Genomic DNA, 23,576 nt, shown 5'->3' on the forward strand with positions numbered 1-23,576 from the left:
ATTGCCTAATTATTTAATTTTTGGGGCCCTGTTTACTAAGGTGCACTAGTGTTTTTAGCGCATGCTAAAAATTACCATGCGCTAACATTAGAGACACCCATATATACCTATGGGTGTCTCTGGTGTTAGCGCAGGCTAAAAACATTAGTGTGCCTATAGCATGGCTTAGTAAACAGGGCCCTATATGTTTCTTCAATATTATGACTTGTTCTTTTTCAAGATTTTCTTGATGTAAATTAAAAGTTTATAATTTTTTTTTTTTTAATTGTACATGTTGACAGACTGATGCTTAATTCAATGTGGTCACTGCACCAACTAAAAATTGATGCCAAACCTTTTTAGGATACAAGTCAAAAGACCCTCAAATTCTATAAACGGTACTTTAAATTTCACGTGCACAGTTTAGTTGAATCATGAGCCAATTAGCACCAATAATTGCAATTTTAGCAAGCAATTATTGATGCTAATTGGCTTTAATTAAAATTTAAGCTTGTAAATTTAGGCGTGGGTCCAAAAAGGGGACGTAGTTATGGGAGGGTCATTGGATCAGGGGCATTCCTTTAATTTATACATGTTGTAGAATTCAGGAGATCTGCTCCTAATTTAGGCATGGAGATTTACACCAGGGTTTCATTGGTGTAAGCACTGTGCCTAAAAGTAGTCTTGGTTCCTGTTGCTAAGCACTATTCTATAAACAGTGCCTAAATTTAAGAGCCATTTATAGAATAGAGCTTAGTACTTTTTTTTTTTTGTTCTAATTTTTTAGGCACTATTTATAGAATTTAGTCCAGAATGTGTAGTGTTAGTTTTAGTGTCTGGATCCTAAATTGTTCATTAGGAATGTCAAGCCCTTTTTGGAGGGTTTTCTTTTTCTTTGCAGGATTTTGGTTCATTAGAAAACTTGGCCTTTGATAATGCATTTGTCTAGATTAAATGTGTTTCAGAGCATTCCATGAAATGCTCCTACTTCACGTTTTCCAAATGTAATTCACAGTTTCTTGGCTCCTTGAAAATAAAGCTTTGTAAACAGTGCTGAACTTTTCCATTCCAAAGCATTACATTGACATGCTGCAGATGTAATTATGCTTCATAGATACAGCAACAATGGAAACATATACATCTTATCACATTTTTAATAGAACTAAAATTAGAGATGTTTGTGAAGCTTTAATATAACATTTCAGCAATGCATTTACCCTCTTTTAACCACATTAAATTTTATGCATACATATTTCACCAAACAAAATAGTAATAAAGACTTATTCAAGCTGAGGGGAGCCAGGCTGAATAATCAGCAAAACAATAAGTAAAATTAACAAACTGAGGGGCCCTTTTACGGAGCAGTGGTAAGTCCAACGCGGGCTTACCACTTGCTGTTCCAAGACTACTGCCCACTGGCGATAGTCCTGCACGAGCACATGCCATTTCTGGGGGAAAAAGAATACCCCCAGAAATGGCTTGCATAGCAATAATCAAGCAGTAATTGGGCATCGCCATGGACTACCCAGTTACTTCCAGGTTAGCACAGGAACCCTTATTGCCACCTCAAAAGGACTCCACGCCGCATGGTCATGCAGTAAGAGTTATCTCACTTTGTGGTCATTTTTTTAGGGGGAGGGTGGCTTTTACTGGCTGTGGAAAAAATGACCCCCACTGCTAGCACAGGGCCCTTTATCCCGCAACTTGGTAAAAGCTAGCTAAAAGCGCTAGCATGCCCTTAGCGCTGCTTAGTAAACAGAGCCATAAGGGGTCCTTTTACCAAGCTGCGGGATAAAGGGCCCTGTGCTAGCGGTGGGGGCCTTTTTTTCCACAGCCAGTAAAAGCCATCCTCCCCTAAACATTTATTTTTTGGGGGGGGGTTGCCAGGTTCTTGAAGCCTGGATTGGCCGCTGTCGGAGACAGGATGCTGGGCTTGATGGACCATTGGTCTTTTCCCAGTATGTACTTATGTAATTTTAGTGTGTGCTGAAAATTCTGGCACACCTTATTAAACAGGGCCCTTAGAGCTTTTTACTAAACCGCGCTAGCGATTCCCGCATAGCTAATGAGAGGAAGCCCATACGAATTAAATGGGCTTCCTCTTATTTGCTGCACTGGGAATTGCTAGCACGGTTTAGTAAAAGAGGCCTTTAAGAATCATGCACAGTTTCATGTAGTGGAAATGCAGTATATATTTTTAATAAATGCAAATATAGTCCAGCGAGGGAAGGAATGAACACACTAATAAAAGTGCTGGGAAAAAAGTGCAATTTATTCTGTAATATGCAATGGTGAATTCCCATATAAAATAATCTAATAGGAAACAACAAATAATTCCCAAATGAATAGAATATGATACAATTACTGTAGGGAAACCTGTTCATATGTATTTAAACAACATAGGAAAAGCAACTTAATGAAAAAAATAATTGAACAATTTAAAGTAATAAAAGATGCTGTAATCATGTCCATTAGGAGGGAAAAGATAAGAGCAAGAGAGGGGAGTTGAAAATCAACTTGAAAGTCATGTGTACAAATATTCTTGGTTTGAATCTAGAAGTCACCATGTTGAAAGAGGATACTGATATGGTTACAGCTATAATCAAGACTGGGTTGTTGAATATATTGGGGTATACACTTATTAGAAAAGGAAAGCTAGTAAAAAGAAGGTGGGGGGAGGAAGGATTATCTTTATGTAAGGGATAATCTAAAAGCCATTGACATAGAGGGGCATTTTCGAAAGAAATGTCTAAATCAGAATTTGGACAGTTTACAAAGACGTCCAAATTCCAAACAGGAAAGTAGGTCATTTTCGAAAAAGATAGATGTCTGTCTTTTGTGTTTGAAAATACTATGGACATCCTGTGATTTGGACGTCCTTTTCTTTGGTCCATTTTCGAACAAAAGACATCCAAATGCAAGCCATCCAAAATAGAGGAGGTTAGTCCAGCGGGCTTTGATCCTGGCAACATAGGTTCAATTCCCACTGCTGCCTCTTGTGACTATGGGCAAGTCAAATGCACAAGGGACATTTTTGGATATGACATCTAAGTCTGAATTTGGACGATTTTTGTAAAACTTCCAAAATCAGAACAGGAAAGGTCATTTTCTACAAAAAAATGTCTGTCTTTTCCTTTTGAAAATGCTGATTGGAAAAATGTTTTGTGATTTGGATGTTTTATTTTTTGGTCCATTTTAAACAAATACATCCAAATGCAAAACATACAAAATACACAAGAAAATCCCTGAAACCATTCACATGTTCTAAATGTGGTAAAAGCTTTGGTTGTAATATAAATCTCAAAGTGCATCAGAAAGTTCACATGGGAGAGAAACCATTTGCATGTATAGAGTCTGGTAAAAGCTTTGGTCAGAAGGTAAACCTCACAATGACCCAGCGAAGACACACAGGAGTGAAACCATTTACATGTCCTGAGTGTGGTAAAAGCTTTGGTTGGAAAGAAAGCCTCACATAGCATCAGATAATCCACACAGGGATGAAACCATTTACATGCACTGAGGAGGTAAAAGCTTCAGTTGCATTGGGACAGGTAATTAGGGAATGTACACTCTTGCTATGAAGTATGGAAAAATAGCACTCTGGTATTTAGGTATATGTAATGAGACCTCTTTTTCATCTATAGATCTGAATTCAAAGCCCAAATCTAATGATAAACAATAGACACAAGGCTCAGATGTTATAAAAAAAAAAAAATAGAAAGCTTAGCATCAGGTAGAATAGTGGAAAAGTGACATCTCAGGAAAGCAATAGGGCATCCTTGGGGGCACTGCAGTGGACTTCATAAAATCTCACCATTGCTCCCTTACCTTGTGTGCTGAGCCTCCCCCCAAAACCTACTACCCCCAACTACCATAGCCTTTACAAGTGAAGGGAGCACCAATATGTGGGTAGAGTGTGAGCCCTCCAAAACCCACCAGAAACCCAGTTTCCTCCACAAATGTAACAAGTAGGGGGAGGTAGAAGCCTGGGTCCACCTGTCTGCAGTGCACTGCACCACTACTAGACTACTCCAGGAACCTGCATGCTATTCTAATTGACCTGAGTATAAAATCTGAGGCTGGCATAGAGTCTGGCAAGTAATATTTTAAATCACATTTTTTGGGGTGGTAGGGGGATAGTGACCACTGGGGGAGTAAGGGGAGGTGATCTCAGAGTCCCTCCAGTGGTCATCTGGTCATTTGGGGCACCTCTTGTGTGGAGTAGCCTAGTGGTTAGTGCAGCAGACTTTGATCTTGGGGAAGTGGGATCAATTCCCACTGCAGGTATTCACTATAAAAACAGATCTAGCTCAAAACATCCAAGTTTTAGTTTTGGACGTCTTTGTTTTGTTCCATTATTGCTGAGACGTCCATGTCTTAGAAATGCCCAACTCCCGCCTTGAACATGCCCCTGGCATGCCCCCCTTGAGATTTGGACGTCCTTCTGACGGACTTCAGAGAAAGACATCCAAAAAGAGTTTTCGATAATACTGATTTGGACTTTTCTGTGAGATAAACATCCAAATGCTGACATGTCACTTTTTGGATGTCTATCTCTTTTGAAAATGAGCCTGATACTGAATAAGCAAGAAGCAGTTGAGTTCTTATGAAGTGTCTTGGAAAAAGAAATTAAGGCGCTTAACATTTAAATATAGCAGCTGTAATCTTTAGGTTGACACAGAAGAGAAGTATAAAAATGTAGCGCAAAAGATTTTTCCAAAAAGAGCAGAGGTGAGAAAGCAAAGAGCTATGCACATCCAGTAATCAAATACTACATACAGCTCCCCAGTTTCCTATGCATTTTTTAAAATCTCATATAAAATTTGAGAATAGGAATAAAAAAATATATAATATCCAGCCAACAGCAGTCAATATTTTTTAAATGCTGACTGCTGCCGGCTAAATTAGACCAGATATCCAGTACAGGGCAGGGCAGTGCATTACATGCATCAGCACTGAATATTTTGGTCTTAGTGCTTGGAAGCTATACAGATTTGGCCAATATTCAGTACCCTACCTGCATTACTAACTGGGCAAAGTTAGGGCTGCTATTTACGCAGTCCCACATGCGGTATCGGCACTGCATCTTACCAGTGCCTGCATGATTTCCACCTTCACCAGATTCTGCCCCAGCACCAACTTGTGAGTGCCACAGTGGTCAGTTGCACTACAGTTTAACAGAGCAGTCATCTCTGTATCTTTCTGCCACGTATCCTTGGTCTCTGACTGCATTTTTTGGTCCTTGAAAATCTTCTTTCTCCACTTACCTCAAAGAATGATCACTTGGTACTGACACTTCCACTATCAATGATGGGGCTGATATTCAGATTGCGGGAGTTAGACCTGCTAACTCCTGCGGTCTGCGCTGAGCCTGGATATTCAGTGCTAGGCTATTTCTGGTGACCGGCATTGAATATCTGGTTTATTTTTGGCCGGTTTAACGATAACTGGCTATGTCAATATTCAGACTTAGCCAATTATCTTTAAACCAGCCAAAGATATCCCACGTTTACATGCAGCCAAATTTGGCCGCTTAACCAGCTTTAAAAATAGGCAGACAGCCGGTTATATCGGGCAATATAACCGTCTAGCTTCTAACGGGATATTTAGCGGGGGATAGCCGGCTGGCCCCTGCTAAATATCGGCAGATAGCCACTTAAGCACTATTTAACCGGTGAGCAGCCATTCTGACCTGTTAAGTAGAGCTGAATATTGGGGGGGGGGGGGGGGGGGGGGTAGGGGGAATGTTCTCATGGTTTTCTCCTTTACAATGATGTCTGTTTTTCTAGCATCAAGCTTTTTATTGCTTGGAATGAGAATGTCCAGGGTGATCAAAACATCTTCATTTTCCATAATTGTCAAAGGGTTTGGATCCCAATGCTTTTCTGCTACAGCAATGTGGTAATATTTACAAAATTTCCAGTGGATGAGATGTGTCACTTTATTGTGTCTTTCTGTATAGAAAATTTCTCCCATCAGAACATAAGACAGTTATGAGATAAATAACCCTTTGCAGCTCTTGGGGACAATGTCTTCAAATAGGTTAGTGTTGTGTATACCATGTCAAAAATGAACCTCACTCCTAAGTCAGGGTATATAGTACTGCTGATGCTCACTGTAGTACTTGTGTTGTGCCAAAGAGAGCTGGCTTCTAGAGTTCATAACTACTGCTACTACTACTACTACTTATCATTTCTAAAGTGCTACTAGACATGAAGAGACAGTCCCTGCTCGACAGAGCTTACAATCTAATTAGGACAGACAAACAAGAGATAAGGGAATATTAAAGTGAGGATGATAAAATAAGGGTTCTGAACAAGTGAATAAGGGTTAGGAGTTAAAAGCAGCATCAAAAATGTGGGTTTTTAGCTTAGATTTGAAAACGGCCAGAGATTGAGCTTGACTTACCGGCTCAGGAAGTCTATTCCAGGCATATGGTGGAGCAAGATAAAAGGAATGGAGTCTGGAGTTAGCAGTGGAGGAGAAGGATGCAGATAAGAGAGATTTACCCAGTGAACGGAGTTCCCGGGGAGAAATGTAGGGAGAGATGAGAGTGGAGAGGTACTGAGGAGCTGCAGAGTGAATGCACTTATAGGTCAATAAGAGGAGTTTGAACTGTATGCAGAAACGGATAGGGAGCCAGTGAAGTGAAGTGACGTCGTATGACGTATATTGCCTATACATCATAAGACGTATAGGCAATATATCCAGGTGTGTTTGAAAATTCCTTTTAATCAAGACTATGGCTCACAAAACAATGGGAAATATTTTTGTATTCTTCTGTTACATTTTTTTTTTTACTTCAGTTCTTGATATTTGAGCATATTCTCTCTCTCTCTCTCTCTCTCTTCAAACATTCCACAAAGTAATTACTTAGGACTGACCTCTGGTCTAATGCTGTTCTGGTCTAATCCTCTTAGGGTCATTGTTTTCCAGTACATCAATGTTTACAAAGGTTCCAATGGATGAAACAAGCCACCTTATTGTAGAGAAATTTTCTGCCAGCTCAAGATGTGTAACCATTTCCAGCTCTTTTTTGCAAAATCTACAGATGTCTGGTGTACTATCGCTAACCCTAGTGTATAAGATATGGGAGGGTATGTTTTTATCCTGGGTGATGTACAGTGAGTGTATATTCTTCCTTTCCTTTCCAAGCATACTTTGTGGTGTTGCCTTGCTGAGATTTAGTATATTAAACAGAGGGGTTACCACGTGAAGGTACTTTCCCCAGCTGAGATGCAAAGCAGTCCACCAGCTGCTGCTGCTGCTGAATTTTGTGTTGTGCTCCATTTTGACCTCTCCAGCTTTATTCTGTGGATTTGGAGATTAAAACATAAGTAGAGGAAGGCTTAAAATAGATATGTGCAATTAGAATATAACTGCCATTAGAATATAACTTTCTTCAAGGGCTGTGAAAGCAGCCAAAACAGGTTTTGTATTTTTTAGCTACTCTCTTGGCCTACTGGCAGCTAAATCATGCTGCCAGTAGGCCAAGACAGCTTTTTGCAATTATGAAAGACCTAACATCACCACTCATGAGAACTGTAGTGATAATTTTGAAATTATTTTGCTAATCACTTCCAGAGTAAAATTGCACTGCTTTAGGTTCCAGGAGAGATGTGTGGTGGTGAGATTGAGTCTTGTAGAGCATGTAGGCAATGGTGGGTTGAGAGCAGGCAAGGAATGGGAGATAGACAAGCCAGTGTGGAATTGGCTTCAATTTTATCCAGTCTGTCCATCATCTTTGAAAATCATTATTAATGGCTTGTGACCAGCAGCCTATAGTCTAGATTCTTGCCTGGCTGAACTTTTGTACTGTTAGTTTTGATTGTGAACACTAGCCTAAGAGAAGGCAGTTGTCCAAACGTGTTTAAACAAGCTACAAAAAAACTTTATTAAAGAAATCATCTGTGGATCTAGAGAAACTGGAGAGCTAACATTTTTGATAAACTATTAGAGAAGTCAATTTCTTGTAGATTTCTTGCAAGAAACAGATGTTTTTAATTTATTTCAGTCAAATTTCCATAAGTTCCCATAGTTCACAGACTGTCTTGGCGTCTTTACTGAATGATTTCATGAATGACTTGGATAATGGTAGGAGTGCTGTGATAGTTGTATTAGATTTCTCTGCAGCTTTTTTGATGATTTTTTTCATTTTGTAGGATAACCGCAAGGTTTTCTATCGTGTCTGCTATCTTTTCAGCATCTTGTTAGCTTTCTTTCCTAAAGATCTTTCAGCAGTTGAGGTACCTTGTGTTTCAGCAGATGATATTCAATTTAGGTAATATTTCCTTTTAAAAGGGGAGAGGCACACAAGCTTGTCTATAATAACTGGTTGGATAGAATTGCAGAATGATTTACTTACAACAAATTGGTCTGGAATGTGAGTAAATCTGACTAGCTTTGGGTCGGGAAAAGTGACTTGGAATCTGGATTGTGGGTTAGATCAAAATGTTGGGAGCTGTCTTTTCATTCAGTAGACCCAGAATTATCTTTGACCTCACATATCACACCAATTTGTAAACTGACTTTTATTATTTGAGGATAATTTGACATATTCAGGAATATGTTTCAACTAAACATTTGATTACAATAACCCATGCCACAGCACAATTATAATTCTATTTCTGTGAGCCTTCTTCAAAAATATTTGAAAAAGCTACAGGTACTATAGAATACAGCAGCCCAAATTGAAAGCAAGGTATGCTTTTGCTGGCAAATAGTGAACAAGTAACTTGTTTATCCCTCCATTTTCCATTCTTATACAGGAAAATCAGGCTGTTTAGACAGTTAAATGCCCCAATTTTACCTATACGAAAAAGGGCTGGATCTGGGGCAGGGTGAAGGCAGCACCAGCACTTACAGTCAGCTTCTAAACTGATAGGTCAGCATTTAAAGTTAGACCTATTAAATAGCAGGCCTAACTTTATGGGGTCCTTTTACTAAGGTACGCTAATGAATTTAGCATGTTCTAAATGCCATGCAGCCCATAGGAATACAATGAGCTGCATGGCATTTAGTACAATCTGGGGTCCTTTTACAAAGGTGTGCTAGCATTTTTAGCATGCACTATAAATAAGCATGTGTTAGAGATGCCCATATATTCTAGTGCTATTAATTCAATTTCAACTATTTTGTGAACTTTCTTAAAGATATATTCATGAAAGTGCTTAAACAAAGTCAGGTTATCTTAAAAATTGAAAAAGATGGATCAATGAAGATTTGCACATTGCTGCTTTTAAAAGCTGGATAAGCAGCGTTGATGCTGTGAATTCTGATGATCCTTTACAAAAAAATTTAATAAAATATATAAAAGTTGAGAGAGTGGCAAAATATCTATGCTGGTTATTTTGATATGATATTTGCTCTGCTTTTATACTGGATTTAAATACATGGCGGCTTGGGACCAGTCATATTCTATCTTGTATGTCCCTGCACAATTTCAAAATAAAATTTTTGCCCGTTCTATTGCTTATATTTTTATGGGCATCTCTAGCATTTATAGCGTGCTAATCATTAACATGCACTAAAAACGCTAGCATGCCTTTGTAAAGGACCCCCTCTAATCATTAGCACGCATTAAATATGTTAGCACTTCTTAGTAAAAGGACCGCTATATGTACATGCTGGAACAGTCACTGGTCATATAGATAGATAGATAGATAGATAGATAGATATTCAGTTTAAATGCTGGTGCTTAATTTTATATACTGACCCCTTGAATATCGGGCCTAGTTTCATTTTTTTCCTTTTTGTTATGTTATTTCATAAATAACACAGGACTGGATTTCTTTGGAGAAAGGTTACCTTAATTATTTATCATGGAGACTAGGAGATCACCACCGCTTATTGTCAGAAGCTGGGATTTGAATAGCAGTGAATTGCACTAGGGTTTTACTGAGGGCGTCCTTATCGAAACAAGATGGGTGTCCATCTTTCATTTCGATAATAAAGCCGGGGACACCCAAATCTCAACATTTAGGTCAACCTTAGAGATGGTTGACATAAATGTTGAGATGGTCAACCTTAGAGATGGTCATCCCCGGTTTTCGGCCAAAATTGGAACCGAGGACACCCATCTCAAAAACGACCAAATTCAAGTCATTTGGTCGTGGGAGGAGCCAGCATTAGTAGTACACTGGTCCCCCTGACATGCCAGGACACCAACCGGGCACCCTAGGGGGCACTGCAGTCCAAAGTGTGATGTTTCTGTGAGAAGGATGTTCATGCCTGGATGTTTGTGTGAGAAGGATCTCCATGCTTGCTATGCCTCTGACACCCCCTTTATTTATTTGGATTTTGGATCACAAGTAGCAGCAGTGGGGTTTGAACTGGCCACCTCTGGATTGCAAGACCAGTGCTCTAACCACTAGGCCACTCCCCCACTCCTTTGAAATTTGGCCGTCCCTGTGGGGGGGGGGCAGTTCAGGACGTCCAAAATGTTTGAAATAGGGACGTCCATGCCTTTGCTATGCCTCCGCTGACACACACATACCTCCCCTCCCAGGGACCTGCATACTGCTGTGATGGACCTGAGTATGACATTTCAGGCTGGCAAAAAAAGTTTTTTAAGTTGTGTTTTTCGGGGTGGGAGGGGGTTAGTCACCACTGGGAGAGTCAGGGGAGGTCATCCTCGATTCCCTCTGGTGGTCATCTGGTCAGTTTGCGCACCTTTTTGAGGCTTGGTCGTGAAAGAAAATGGACCAAGTAAAGTCAGCCAAATGCTCGTCAGGGATGCTCTTCTTTTTTCCATTATCGGTCGAGGACGCCCATGTGTTAGGCACGCCCCAGTCCCGCCTTCACAATGCTTCAGTCACGCCCCCATGAACTTTGGTCGTCCCTACGAAAGAAAGCAGTTGAGGACGCCCAAAATTGGCTTTCGATTATGCTGATTTGGGTGACCCTGAGAGAAGGACGCCCATCTCCCGATTTGTGTCGGAAGATGGGTGCCCTTCTCTTTCGAAAATGCCCCTGCTGGTGTGCTAACCACTGACATGCCTTAGTACCTGCATTAGTGAAAACAAATGCCTGCAAATGTTCACATTATTCTGCATCATCATTAATTCCGATATAACACAATCTGGCATGGGAAAAACCTGAAGTGAGCTAATCATCATGCAAATACATAAATAATTAATTAGAGCTGGTGGTTATTGCTAAGTTGTAGTTGTTTTTGCATTAGATTTAGCAAACTAATGCAATTCCCAATGTAAACCTCCATTACTCTCTTTGTCCATCTCCTCAGATAAAATAATAATAATATCTCCTCAGATAAAAATCTCTGTCCCCTACCTTTACTTCCCAGCTAAAAACAAGAGACAGTGGCTCCCGATTTCACCTGATGATAAATCCCCCCTTTCACCGAGGGGGTCTTTTACAAAGCGTCGGTAAGCCCAATGCGGACTTACTGAACGCTAAATCAGGAGTACCACCAGCCCAATGCGGCTGCCGGCGGTAATTCCACCCTGAGCACACACCATTTCTGAGAGAAAAAGAAAAACCCCAGAAATGGCTTGTGTGGCATAATCGGGCATCACTGTGCATTGCCCGGTTACTGCTGGGTTACCGCTGTTATCACCATCTCAGTGGGTGGCAGTATGGGCTCCCCACTGCATGGCCATGCGGTAAGAGTTGTCTTACTGTATGACAATGTTTGTTTGGGAGATTTTCACCCGCTATGGTAAAAAAGGCCTTGGCACGTGGGAAAAACGGCCCCCGCCACTTGTGCAGGACCCTTTTTCCCGCAGCTTGATAAGAGGACCCCAAAGTGAGCACAGCTCTTCCTATATCAAGCATTTATCCTGACATAATACCCATGCTAAAATCTTCATGTTAATGGCTGATTTAATGTGGGTTAGTACATAGGCCTCATAGGCTAGCATAAACATCCCAACTGTGACACCAATACAATACAAGAGCTATGCCATGGATAGGACTTGTATGTTTTTATATCTAGCGCTAGCTCATCATTAACATCACTGGCAAAGCCACATGCCATGTATCTCCACACTTCTTACTAAGAGCTGTAGATATTTAATAAATATAATTGCCTGCGCTTTGCATAACCATATCAAAACCTCAAGATGTCTAATAGGATCAAAATCAGTTGTCATCGCTAGTGAACACAACCATTGGGCAATATTGCTGTTTTCCAAAATGAATTGAAAGCTTCCACCTTTCTTCTTAATTGTTTCTTTATTTCTGAGGTTAAAAGGTCTTCTTTGAAGTACTTGCGTGACTAGCTGAAGCAACCTTTCACATTTTCTAAAATTCAGTAGGATTTTAGATAAAATGAGAAAATGGGAATTCATATGTCCAAGCCAGAACATGCGGAATTCCCATACTATTTTAGAAGAGGCTCTTTCAAGTGTAGATCCTCTTGTAAAATAGATGCAGGACTGCACCTGGGAGTCTGTCCACATACAGAGCGAGCAATAAGTTTAGAAAATGGCGTACAAGGAAAGAAAACATATATCCCTCCACATAGCTGTGTGAGCAGCTTTATAAAATTGCATAAGTGGACATACCTTCTTCTGCCATTGCAGGGCACTCTGTATATGGATAATACCACTAGTGGTCTTGGTGACCACTGTATTGGGCTGCAACATGAAATGAGAGTGAATAGGCATTTCTCCTGCCCCCACTAAATACAAGGGACCTCGGAAGCCCTGGGAATGGGTTTGAGGTGGGGGTGGGGAATCAGCAGGTCAACAGTTACTTTTGAGGACCATGGGCCCTGGAGGAGGGGAGGGGGTAGCCAGATGGAGGCCTCCACAGTCAGGCTTGTGCCCACAAATGATGGGCCTCCCCTGCTTAGAGGAAGATTGGAGAGGTATGCTGTGAGGCAGGCCCAGGAAGGGGGGTGGTTCTCAAGTAGGGGTTGTGCTGCCAAGTGGGTGAGTTATGCTGCTGGGGGTGGGAGGTTGTACTGCCATGGGGAGGATGCTGCCAATGATATGCTGCCATGGGAAGGGGTTAGGAGGAAGCTTCAATCAAGGTGAGGGCTTGATTCGGGAGGTGGAGAACTGGTATCTCAGGGATCCCAGTCATTGAGATGTACAGCTGTTCTGACAGCAGGCATATAAATGTGCTTCAGAGCAGGTATAAATTCCAACATCTACGATTTCCAATGCGAACATGGATTATTTATATGAAATACGGAATGTAGTCCTTCCCAGAACACTCTCTCTTCCCTTTGCCATCTACCTGAGCTTCCTCATATGTGAATGACCCCAGTTCTGAAATGGCATTTAAATATCTGGGTCTCTCCAAATGTTTAAATACAGCCATTTAAAATAACCACCTATAACTTTGATCTGTATTATTTTTTAGAATTGTGGTTTATAAGTGTAGCTTATACACTGCAAAAAAGTCAGTTTAACCATTGTTCATGACAGCATGAATAATAACATAAATGGAAAAGACAATGAATATAAAGCTTTATCCTGCAGGTGTTTTTTGCTATATAGTCATGGAGAATTCCAAGCTATGGCAGGATTATTTGATTAATATTCAAATGGCACAATTAAGTTACAACTCTTGCTCCCTCACAGTTTCAAATAGTAAATTGGTAGCTGAATTGCACTGTCTTTTTCTTAAATAGTTGGCCTTCAATTTATCCTAATTCAAATATTTTTCCTAACAGTGCTTCAGGAGTCAAGCATATTACTCCCGTTATTCTAAATGGACTAATAACAGGCTGTTGTAAATACTGGTTTCTCATGCATCTTCTTGAAATGTTTAGCCCTAGAAATCTAAAATCTAGTTTAATCTCTACAAATAGCATCTAGTAGGTGAATACAGCATAAACCTATATATATATATATATTTTTTTTTTAATGGTTCAAGTCTTTTGGTACACACAGCAAATATCTGTCTTTCTCTGGTGTGATTTTCAATGACTAATTTTGGTACCGGTATAGAGTCTAATAAATTCATATTAGGCTGAAATCCATATAATTATTACAGAACAGCTTGCTCATGGTGGTTGCACAACCACTAAATTTCAATTTATACATAGCACAACCTGTTTTCCAATGAAAAGCAGGCGTAGACATTACTTTTGTATAGGGCCTGTTGGTCTGTGCATGTAAAGCTGGGAATTATTTTATAAAAGATATGGCAAGCTTTTTATAAAATATGTATAGTGCAGCCAAAGATATATGTGGAAATGCAACCGCATCTAAAGAGAGGGCCGCTTTCAAAAAAGATTGGCAGTACAAGAGGGCTATATATGCAAGTTTTAATGGTTTTTATTCAGGGTCAAATGTACAATACAGCGAACTGCTGAACAATAGTGCAATGGAAAATCTACGCTAAAGTGCACGATAACAAATAAACAATGATTAAAAAATGAACAAAGCACCCTAATGCAGAAACAACAAAGGAACTTATGGACCCAACTAGTAAAAAAGCCCCGTTTCTGATGCAAATGAAACGGGGGGCTAGCAAGGTTTTCTTCTGTGTGCATGTGGGAGTGTGTGTGTCCCTGCCCTCTGCCCTCTCTCCCCTCCCCCCTCCCCCCTCTGAGTCCTTCACTGTTACAGAGCGAGCGATTTGATTTCGTGCTTTGCTGTTTTCCTTCACTGACTGTTTGTGTTACAGAGAGGGTGGGGCAGACACTCATGGGGAAACCGGATATCTCTCCCCCTTCACACTTCCGGCTGGAGGCTTCATAGAACGTTGGTGTTGCCTTTTATATAGAGAGATTTTTGAACAACCTACTGGTACCTATCCCCATTTCTCATATCCCTCCAGTAGGCAACAATGATAGCCCGTTGTCTGAGCTCTTAATGACTCCAGGCCACCAGGCCATCTTTTATAGCATAAATGTACACATGACTTTCTTACCCTCCCACCTCCAAACCCTTCATCTCCTCCCCCCCCCCCCCCTACTTTCCCCAGGCAGAGGGCCCCAGCAAGGCACATCATTAAGAGATGAGCAAGTCATGATGTGTTTCCAGTTTATTCAGCACTGCACTTCTTGCCCTGCCTGAGATAGTTTGTAAATAAGAATTCCAAAAAGACAAAAAAGCTGTCTGTCTTCTTTGGGTACCAGATGCACTCTGCCCCTCCCATAGCATTGAAGCATGAATTTTATTTCTCCAAAACCAAAAAGAAGGATGCACATCCTGCAACCAATAAGTAAGGATATACTTCTTCCCCAATGCATAGGCAAGAGGTATATATGTAATTAGTGACATGTAGACATGTTGATTTAGCTATATATACTTTTTTGTGCTGCTACTGATAGATATGAGTAAACCTGCACAAAAAGAACCACTAAGGAGCTGTTTTTTGAAAATCAGCCTTTGACCCAAGGGAAGTGATTTGAAACATCAGAGAAGTGAACACTTTCTCCTCTCTCAAGTACTCTTCCAAGCCCCAGATCCAAAAGACAAGTTAGCTGGAAGGTTATGCATGACTCTAAGCAGATGTAAATGCCAGCAGGTAAAACTTCAGAGATATGTGTATTGTGGTTCTAAAATATGGCATGAATATATACCTGTAAGGCACACACTGAATATACCTGTTTAAATCCCTACATGCTGCTTGCTGTGTATACTTAAAAATAGGTTTTTTTCTAAAATCATTATTTATAGGTGTTTGCAAATTTATACTCATAAATCTGCTTTTTACACAGCTAAGTGGTGCCTAAGGGTTCTAAAATTAATTCCTAAATGTTTCAGGCCAAAAGATGGAATAGTCTGTTAGTAGAAATTAGTTATAAAATAACATTCCATCAATTAATTATTCTCCTTAGATATGACTTGTTGGTCACAGCTGCTATGAAAGTGTATTTTTAACCATGTTTCTGTAGATTGACCAAAAGAATTGAGGTATACATGTAATAATTTTTCACAGGTGTTGGTGCTGTGTCCAAAAGGAAAACTTGGGAGACAAGGATGATGATAAAAATGTGCAGTTTCAACTGGATTTGTAAGTGATAGACTTTTTTTCAGTGTTAAGTACAATAAAATTACCCACTTAACTGAAGAAGCCTATGCCACTAATATCTCCAAATGGTGTAGAAATAGCAGGTAGAATGGAATTTATAACCATACAGTTGAGATAGCAAAACAGAACTGGATTTTAAATAGGGTTCATTTGTGGTAGAAAAGTGGGTAGGGAGTTTCATACTTGGGATAAGGATGGTTTTTACAGATGAGATCCTTTGTTTTAGATGCTATGATTAAACGTAACAAGATATTTTGATTCTACAACATAACTTTTTCAGTACAGAAGAATCTTGATTTTCTTCACCCGCTCAAGAAGCCTCTTGGCCCTCTTAACTGGGAACAGTTATGTTCTGTTGACAAACGGGATTGGGTTAGGCACACGAGTTTTTATTCAGTATGTTATGGATTCTTTTAATTTATAGAATTCTCCCATTTCTCTTAAATCCCTCCTCCTTTCTATTCATTATGCGTAGTTATATATATTTAGTTTTAACGGGATTAATTATGTTGTGCTATTCATTCCACCCCCTCTCCTTTCATGGTCTGTCTGATGTCATATATTTGTTGCAAAAATTACTGACTTTGTAAACCACTATGATGTTTGCTCAAATAGTGTTCTTTCTCTCTCTCTCTCTCTCTCTCTCTCTCTCTCTCTCTCTCTCTCTCTCTCTCTCTCTCTCTCTCTCTCTCTCTCTCTTCACTGCTTTCCATCCTTGCTCTCATGTGGCAAAAAGAGCCAGAATTTTGATTCTTATTTGAAGTACCTTATCTACTTAGTGTCATGGGCCAAGGAGGGTGAGCCCTTGGGCCGCAGCCGGGTTAACGCTGCCTAACTAACCTGGAGGCTAGGTAGGCCCTGACTAGCGGCAGGCAAGTCATTCCTATTCTAGGACCAGGGCTGGACAAGTCTAGAGGTTCACCAGGAGAGTAAGAGTACTGTAACAGAGGCCACAACAGACCTGGATACCAACAGTGGTACTGAAGAGGCTCAAGAAAGGCCAAACAATCTTGGAGGTCAGGGAAGGAAGCAGGCAGATAAAATCAGGAACAGGAAAGAAGTCAGCAGGTGGTTCTTATAAGAGCTCTTGGGTAAAGGAAACCAGCAGGATGATCCACTGGAGCAAGGCAGGGACAGACAGGCAGGATGATAGAGCAGTGCAAAGCAGGAACAGACAGGCAGGACTCTGGAACGGGTTGAGAGTCAGGAACTTCCTTATATTCCACTAGACAGGAAGTGATGTCATCAGTCAGCGCTCTCTTGCAGGGCTGTAAAAGGAAGTGCAGAGTTCCAGGATGTAGAACAGATTCTTCTGTCATTGCTGCTGTAGATCACAGAAAAATAAAAGTTCCTTACCTATAACGGTAGTTTTCCGTGGACAGAAAATCTTATAGCCACACAGGTGAATTGTTGCATAAGTGATTTCACCGACCCGGTCATTCTGCAAGCTCTGCAAACTTAGTGTCTGCTGCATATGTTCCTAAAATCCCACCCAAGTAGATATAGGTAATAAACACCCCCCCCCCCCCAGTTTTTTTAAAAAGCAATCAACAACTTAGGGAGGGAGGGTGGGAGGGAGGGATTATGTGGCTATAATATCTTCTGTTCACAGAAAACTACAATTACAAGTAAGGAACATTCATTTCTCCATGGACAAGATCTTATAGCCACACAGGTGAAGATTCCCAAGCTATACACAGGTAGTAGACATAACTGTACCGTATATTACATACTAGTGTATAAATAAAATGTCTGGTACCTGTGGTTGAAGGAGGAGGAGGCCAGTTGTCGATTATAAACTGGAAGCCAATAATGCTTGACCGAAACTTGAATCAACAGCCGAAACAGTATTGAGGCAATAATGTTTGGTAAAAGTGTGGATAGATGACCGTTTAGCTGCTCTGCATAAAACCATCATTGATACTTGGTGTAGATGAGCTGTAGAGGTAGCCATGGCTCATAGATTTTGAGCTGTAACAGGAGGAATTTGCTCATGGTGTTGGTTAGGATTATTCTGGTAGCAAAACCAAATGCAATTTGCAATCCAGTGTGATATGCAACGTTTACAAACTGGACGTGAATGATCTGGACTAATTAATAGAAACAACTGTGAAGGTCTATTTGAAGATGAAATACGTTGAAGGTAGATGGTAAATGCTCTTACACAATCTAACATGTGCAATTGTTTCTCTCTGGATGAATAGTGAGGGGAGAAAAGAAAATAAAGTTATGGACTGATTAATATGAAATGAGGATACAACCTTTGGTTAAAACTTTGAATGTGGACGTAAAATAGCCTTGTCATGTAGAATTTGTATATATGGAGGGTAGAAGACAAGGGCTTGATTCTCACTTTTCTTTCGTGCAGATGTTATAGTAAGGAGGAAAACTGTTTTCCATGTTAAAAATTTAAAATGTGCAGACATCATCGGTTAAAAAGGAGGTTCTGTTAGTTGGTTTAAAACCATGTTGAGATCCCATATTACTGGTGGGATATGACTCTGGGCAAGTCACTTAACCCTCCATTGCTCCAGGTACAAATAACTACCTGTATATGTAAGCCGCATTGAGTCTGCCATGAGTGGGAAAGCGCGGGGTACAAATGTAACAAAAAAACAGGTGGTTTTAAATTTAATAAAACTTTTAAAAAGTGTTTAACAACTGGCTGGCAGAATAAAGTAGTATCATCGAGTGGATCATGAAATACAGAGATTGCTGCTAAGTGTACTCTAATTGTAGCATATGATAAACTTGAGTTTGAAGATGGAGAAGGTAGTACAAAATGCTGGAAATAGAACAATTAATTGGATCTATATTCTTCAGAGAAAACCAGTTCAAAAATCTGTGCCATTTGGCTGCATATATTTCTCTCGTGGAAGGTTTTCTAGATGCTAATAAGACATCTAGTACTGGTTGGGAAAAAAGAGAAGTTAATTGCTAAGGTGGAGATACCAAGCTGTTAATTGTTGTTTGGGGATATCTGGATGGAGAAGATTCCCATTTTATTATGTTAACAAATCTGGTTCTTGTGAAAGGAATAGAGGAGGTCAGGTTACTAGATTGTGTAGTATTAAGAACCATGGTTATCTGGGCCAATATGGAGCAATCAGAGTTAAAGTAGCCTTGTCTTGAATTATCTTCTGTAATGACTTTGGTATCATTGCAAGAGGAGGGAATACATAAAGAAGATGAAATGACCATGGGATGGAGAATTTGTCCTCTGCTATGCAATTTGGAGCAGGCCACCTTGAGCAAAACTTCAGACGTTTGTTGTTTAGTGGGGATGAAAATAGGTCTATCTCTGGAGTGCCGCACTGAACAAAACGTTTTTGCATAACTGTGGTCTTTAGTGATCATTAGTGTGGTTGCAGCTTTCTGCTGAAGGAATCTGCTAGTAAATTGTTGTTGCCTGGGAGATAAGTTGCTTATAGAGTTGAGTTTAGAGCAAGAGTGAGGTTTGAAATCTGAAGTGCTTCGGTATTGAGATGGTGAGAACCTATTCCTCCTTGTTTGTTGAGGTAGTGCATAGCTAGCTGATTGTCTGTACAAACTTGGATAACTTGATGGTGAACATTGTGCTGAAAAGTTTGAATTGCTAACTTTACGGCTCTTAATTCCAATAAATTTATTGAGTTGAGTGCTGATTTGATCTGTGGTGATAGAACTGTTTTGGCAGATAATGGATAAATTGCTTATATCCAATGAGGAACCATTGTAGAGGATGCATCTGAAGTCTTGCTAATGGAATGACATTGACTGTCAACGCTATATGACCTAACAACACCAATATGGTTCTGGCCCTTGTTATCAACATTAGTCTGATGATGACGAATTAGTCGAATAATTACTAATGATCTTTGACTTGGTAGAGGCTCTACTGACATGGATGTGTTGATTGATGCACCTATGAATTTCAGATTCTGAGATGGGCTGAGGTGGGATTTCTTTGAGGTTTATCAGAGAACCTAACTCTGAAAGAAGTAAACTTGTTAGATTTAAGGCTGCTAGATATTTCAGTGGAGAATCTGCTACTAGCATCCAGTCATCCATGTATGGAAATAGAATTATACCCATCTGTCGAAGGGTTTCTACAGGTACTACTGCAATCTTGGTGAATACTTTGTGAGCTGAGGTGAGTCCAAAAGGAAGGACTTTGTATTAGTCATGTTGGTGGTTTACTATGAATTGAAGAAACACCTGTGGTCCGGATGGATAGAAATGTGTAAGTATGCATCTTGATGGTCTAGAGACATCCTCAATGCATTCTGATGAATGAATGGAAGAATCACTCCCAGAGTAGTCATACAGAATCTTTCTTTTCATATATATTTGTTTAATAGGCAAAGGTCTAAGATTGCTCAAGCTCCTCTTCCCTTTGGAATGAGAAAGTATTTGGAATAAAATCTTTTGTTTCTTCGAGCAGTGGGAACTAACTGTATTGCTTGAGCCATGAGCAATCTTTGAACTTCTTGAAAGAACAGAGGATGCTGATGTTTTATGAATCGAAGTTAAGGAGGTTTTCTTAAGGGTGGATGATGGTAAAATTTAATCAATAACCTTTTTGAATAATTTGAAGTATCCATTTGTCTGTGGTGATATTTTGTCAAGCAGGGTAGAAGCTTTGAAGTCTTCCCCCCACAGGCAGACTGGAAGGAATTATATTGTCAAAAAGTTTGATTCTGCTTTGGTTATCCAGACGAGATAACTTTTTGATTTCATTTCTCTCTTGTATTTCTGGGTTGGTAATTAGATCATTGACGAGCTGTCTTAAAATTCTAAGATGGCTTAGTGGACATATAAGATCTATGTTGTTGGTATCTCGATCTTGATGAATAATATGGAAGTTTTTTGTAAGTTGACTTTTGGGATTGTTGTTTGTTTCTAGAGTATCTAGTGTAGTACAATCATCCTTGAGTCCTTCAATTAGTTCTTTAACTTTTTCTCCTTAAAGGGAGTCACCTATGCATGAAGCATCTGCTAACTTTTTCAAAACTTCCTCATCAAATGCAGAAGGATGCAACCAGGCTAGTCTGCGAACTGCAATGGCAGAAGCTGCCCCTCTAATAGAAGTATCATAATTATCATGAACTGCTTTTACCATTTGTTTTGAATAATCCTCTAAATTAGGCATTATAGTTTGGAAGGAAGAAATGTTTTCTTGAGGAATTAGTGATTGGAATTTCGCAAGATCATTCATAATAGTATGTAAATATTCTATATGATGGAATGTATGGGCTGATATTCTAGCCAATAACATAGCTGATTGAAATGATTTACGGGCCATAACATCCGTAACCTTTAAATCTTTTGGAGGTGGATAATTGGTAAAATCCTTTTCTGTGTTATGCCTTCTCATTGCAGATTTAACTATTAAAGATGTATGAGGAAGATGTTGCTTTCCAAATCCTAGAATAGCTTCAGTTTTGTATTTGTTTTCAATTGCTGTTTGTATTGGTCTTGCAAAAAAAGGAGTGAGCCATATCTTTCTGTGATGTTCTTGAAGTACTGATGGTAGTGGTAGAGTTATAGAGGGGCATTTTCGACATGACGTCTAAATCTGAATGTGGACGTTTTACACAAAATGTCCATATTCCAAAAAGGAAAGAAGGTCATTTTCGAAAAAGAAAAATATCTACCTTTTCGAAAATACTATGGACATTTTGTGATTTGAACGTTTTGTTTTTTTAGTCCTTTTTCGAAAAAAAAACGTCCAAGTGCAAAATGTACAAAATCAAGCCACTGGGATGTAGGAGGAGCCAGCATTTTTAGTAGACTGGTCCCCCTGACATCCCAGGACAGCAGTAGGGCACCCTAGGGGGCACTGCAGTGGACTTCATAAAATGCTCCCAGGTGCACATTTGACAATTGCTCCCTTACTCTGTCTGCTGAGCCCCCCCAAATCCCACTACCCCCAGCTGTACACCACTACCATAGCTCTTACGGGTGAAGGGGGCACCTATTTGTGGGTACAATGGGTTTCTCATGAATTTTGGAGAGCTCGCAGTTCCCTCCACAATTGTAACAGGTAGGGAGAGGTAGGAGGCTGGGTCCACCTGTCCACAGAGCACTGCACCAACTACTAGACTACCCCAGGGACCTTCCTGCTAATCTGATGGACCTGAGTTTAACATCTGAGGGTGGCACAGAAGCTGGCAAGTAATGTTTTTCATCACAATTTTGGGGGGTGGGAAGTGGGTTAGTGACCACTGGGGGAATAAGGGAAAGTCATTCCTGATTCCCTCCAGTGGTAATCTGGTCATTTAGGGCACCTTTTTGTGCCTTATTCGTAACCCACTCCAAATTGGACACCTGTCCCAGTTATCTAGTAAAGTCCGCCCCCAAACGCTTCATAACAGAACTTACGACATACCTGAACTACATGCTACAACACGGACTCTTCCCCAAAGACAAAGGAAACATATTACTCACACCGATACCCAAAGACCTAAAGAAAAAACTAAACGACACGACCAACTATCGACCAGTGGCATCCATCCCCCTGATTGTCAAAACAATGAAAAAGTATGGTAACACAACAACTTACCAAATACTTAGACAAATTTACAATATTGCATGAATCACAGTCGGGATTCAGATCCAACCATAGCACAGAAACAGTGATAACCACCCTCATAACTAAATTCAAACAACTAATAGCAACAGGACACAGTGTGCTACTCGTCCAATTCGACATGTCCAGCGCATTCGACATGGTTAGCCACCAAATACTCTCGAACATCTTAGACTACTTCGGGATTGGAGGAAATGTACTAAAGTGGTTCCAAGGATTCCTAAAAGCTAGAACCTACCAAGTGATCTCAAAATCAAAAACGTCAGTACCATGGACACCAGAATGTGGTGTCCCACAAGGATCACCGTTATCACCAACCTTATTCAACCTAATGATGACACCTCTAGCTAAATCGCTATCCAACCATGGTCTTAAGCCATATATTTATGCAGATGATGTCACGATATACATCCCGTTCAAGCAGGACCTAACAGAAATTGCAAAAGAAATCCAACTTAGCCTCCAAATAATGAATTAATGGGCGGATGCATTTCAACTGAAACTAAACACAGAAAAGACACATAGTCTCATCCTGTCCTCACATTACAACTCAAACAACAACAACACTATATACACCCCAGACTACACTCTTACAGTCTCCGATAGATTGAAAATCCTGGGAGTAACGATTGATCGAAACCTTACACTACAAGACCACGTGAAAAATACAACAAAGAAAATGTTCAACGCCATGAGGAAACTTAAAAGAATCAAAACCTACTTCCCAAGAGACACAATTCGCAGCCTAGTACAGTCAATGGTGTTAAGCCACCAAGACTACTGTAACGGAATATACGCGGGTTGTAAAGAACAAGTCATTAAGAAGCTTCAGACAGCCCAAAATACGGCAGCCAGACTTATATTTGGGAAAGCAAAATACGAAAGCGCCAAACCGCTAAGAGAGAAACTACACTGGCTTCCACTAAAGGAACGAATTGCGTTCAAAGTATGCACCATGGTCCATAAAATTATACATGGAGAAGCTCCGGCCTACATGTCAGACCTCATAGACCTACCTGCTAGGAATGCTAAAAGATCAGCACGTACATTCCTCAACCTCCATTACCCC

The 23,576-nt window shown here is 40.1% G+C and overlaps 1 protein-coding gene across 12 annotated transcripts in view; it reads left to right on the forward strand.

The window, feature by feature from the left end:
- PTPRM (protein tyrosine phosphatase receptor type M) overlaps nt 1-23,576 on the forward strand; it is a 1,370,833-nt gene that overhangs the window by 1,017,761 nt on the left and 329,496 nt on the right. For 6 of the 12 annotated variants that reach the window (XM_030213239.1, XM_030213256.1, XM_030213265.1 and 3 more), the window contains one exon: nt 15,844-15,918. The exons of the other annotated variants lie outside the window; for them this stretch is intronic. In XM_030213239.1, coding sequence (XP_030069099.1) covers nt 15,844-15,918 — 75 coding nt within the window. The remainder of the gene's footprint in view (nt 1-15,843; nt 15,919-23,576) is intronic. 12 annotated transcript variants of the gene reach the window in all.

The sequence above is a fragment of the Microcaecilia unicolor genome, chromosome 1, assembly GCF_901765095.1.
Source record: "Microcaecilia unicolor chromosome 1, aMicUni1.1, whole genome shotgun sequence".
NCBI lineage: Eukaryota > Metazoa > Chordata > Amphibia > Gymnophiona > Siphonopidae > Microcaecilia > Microcaecilia unicolor.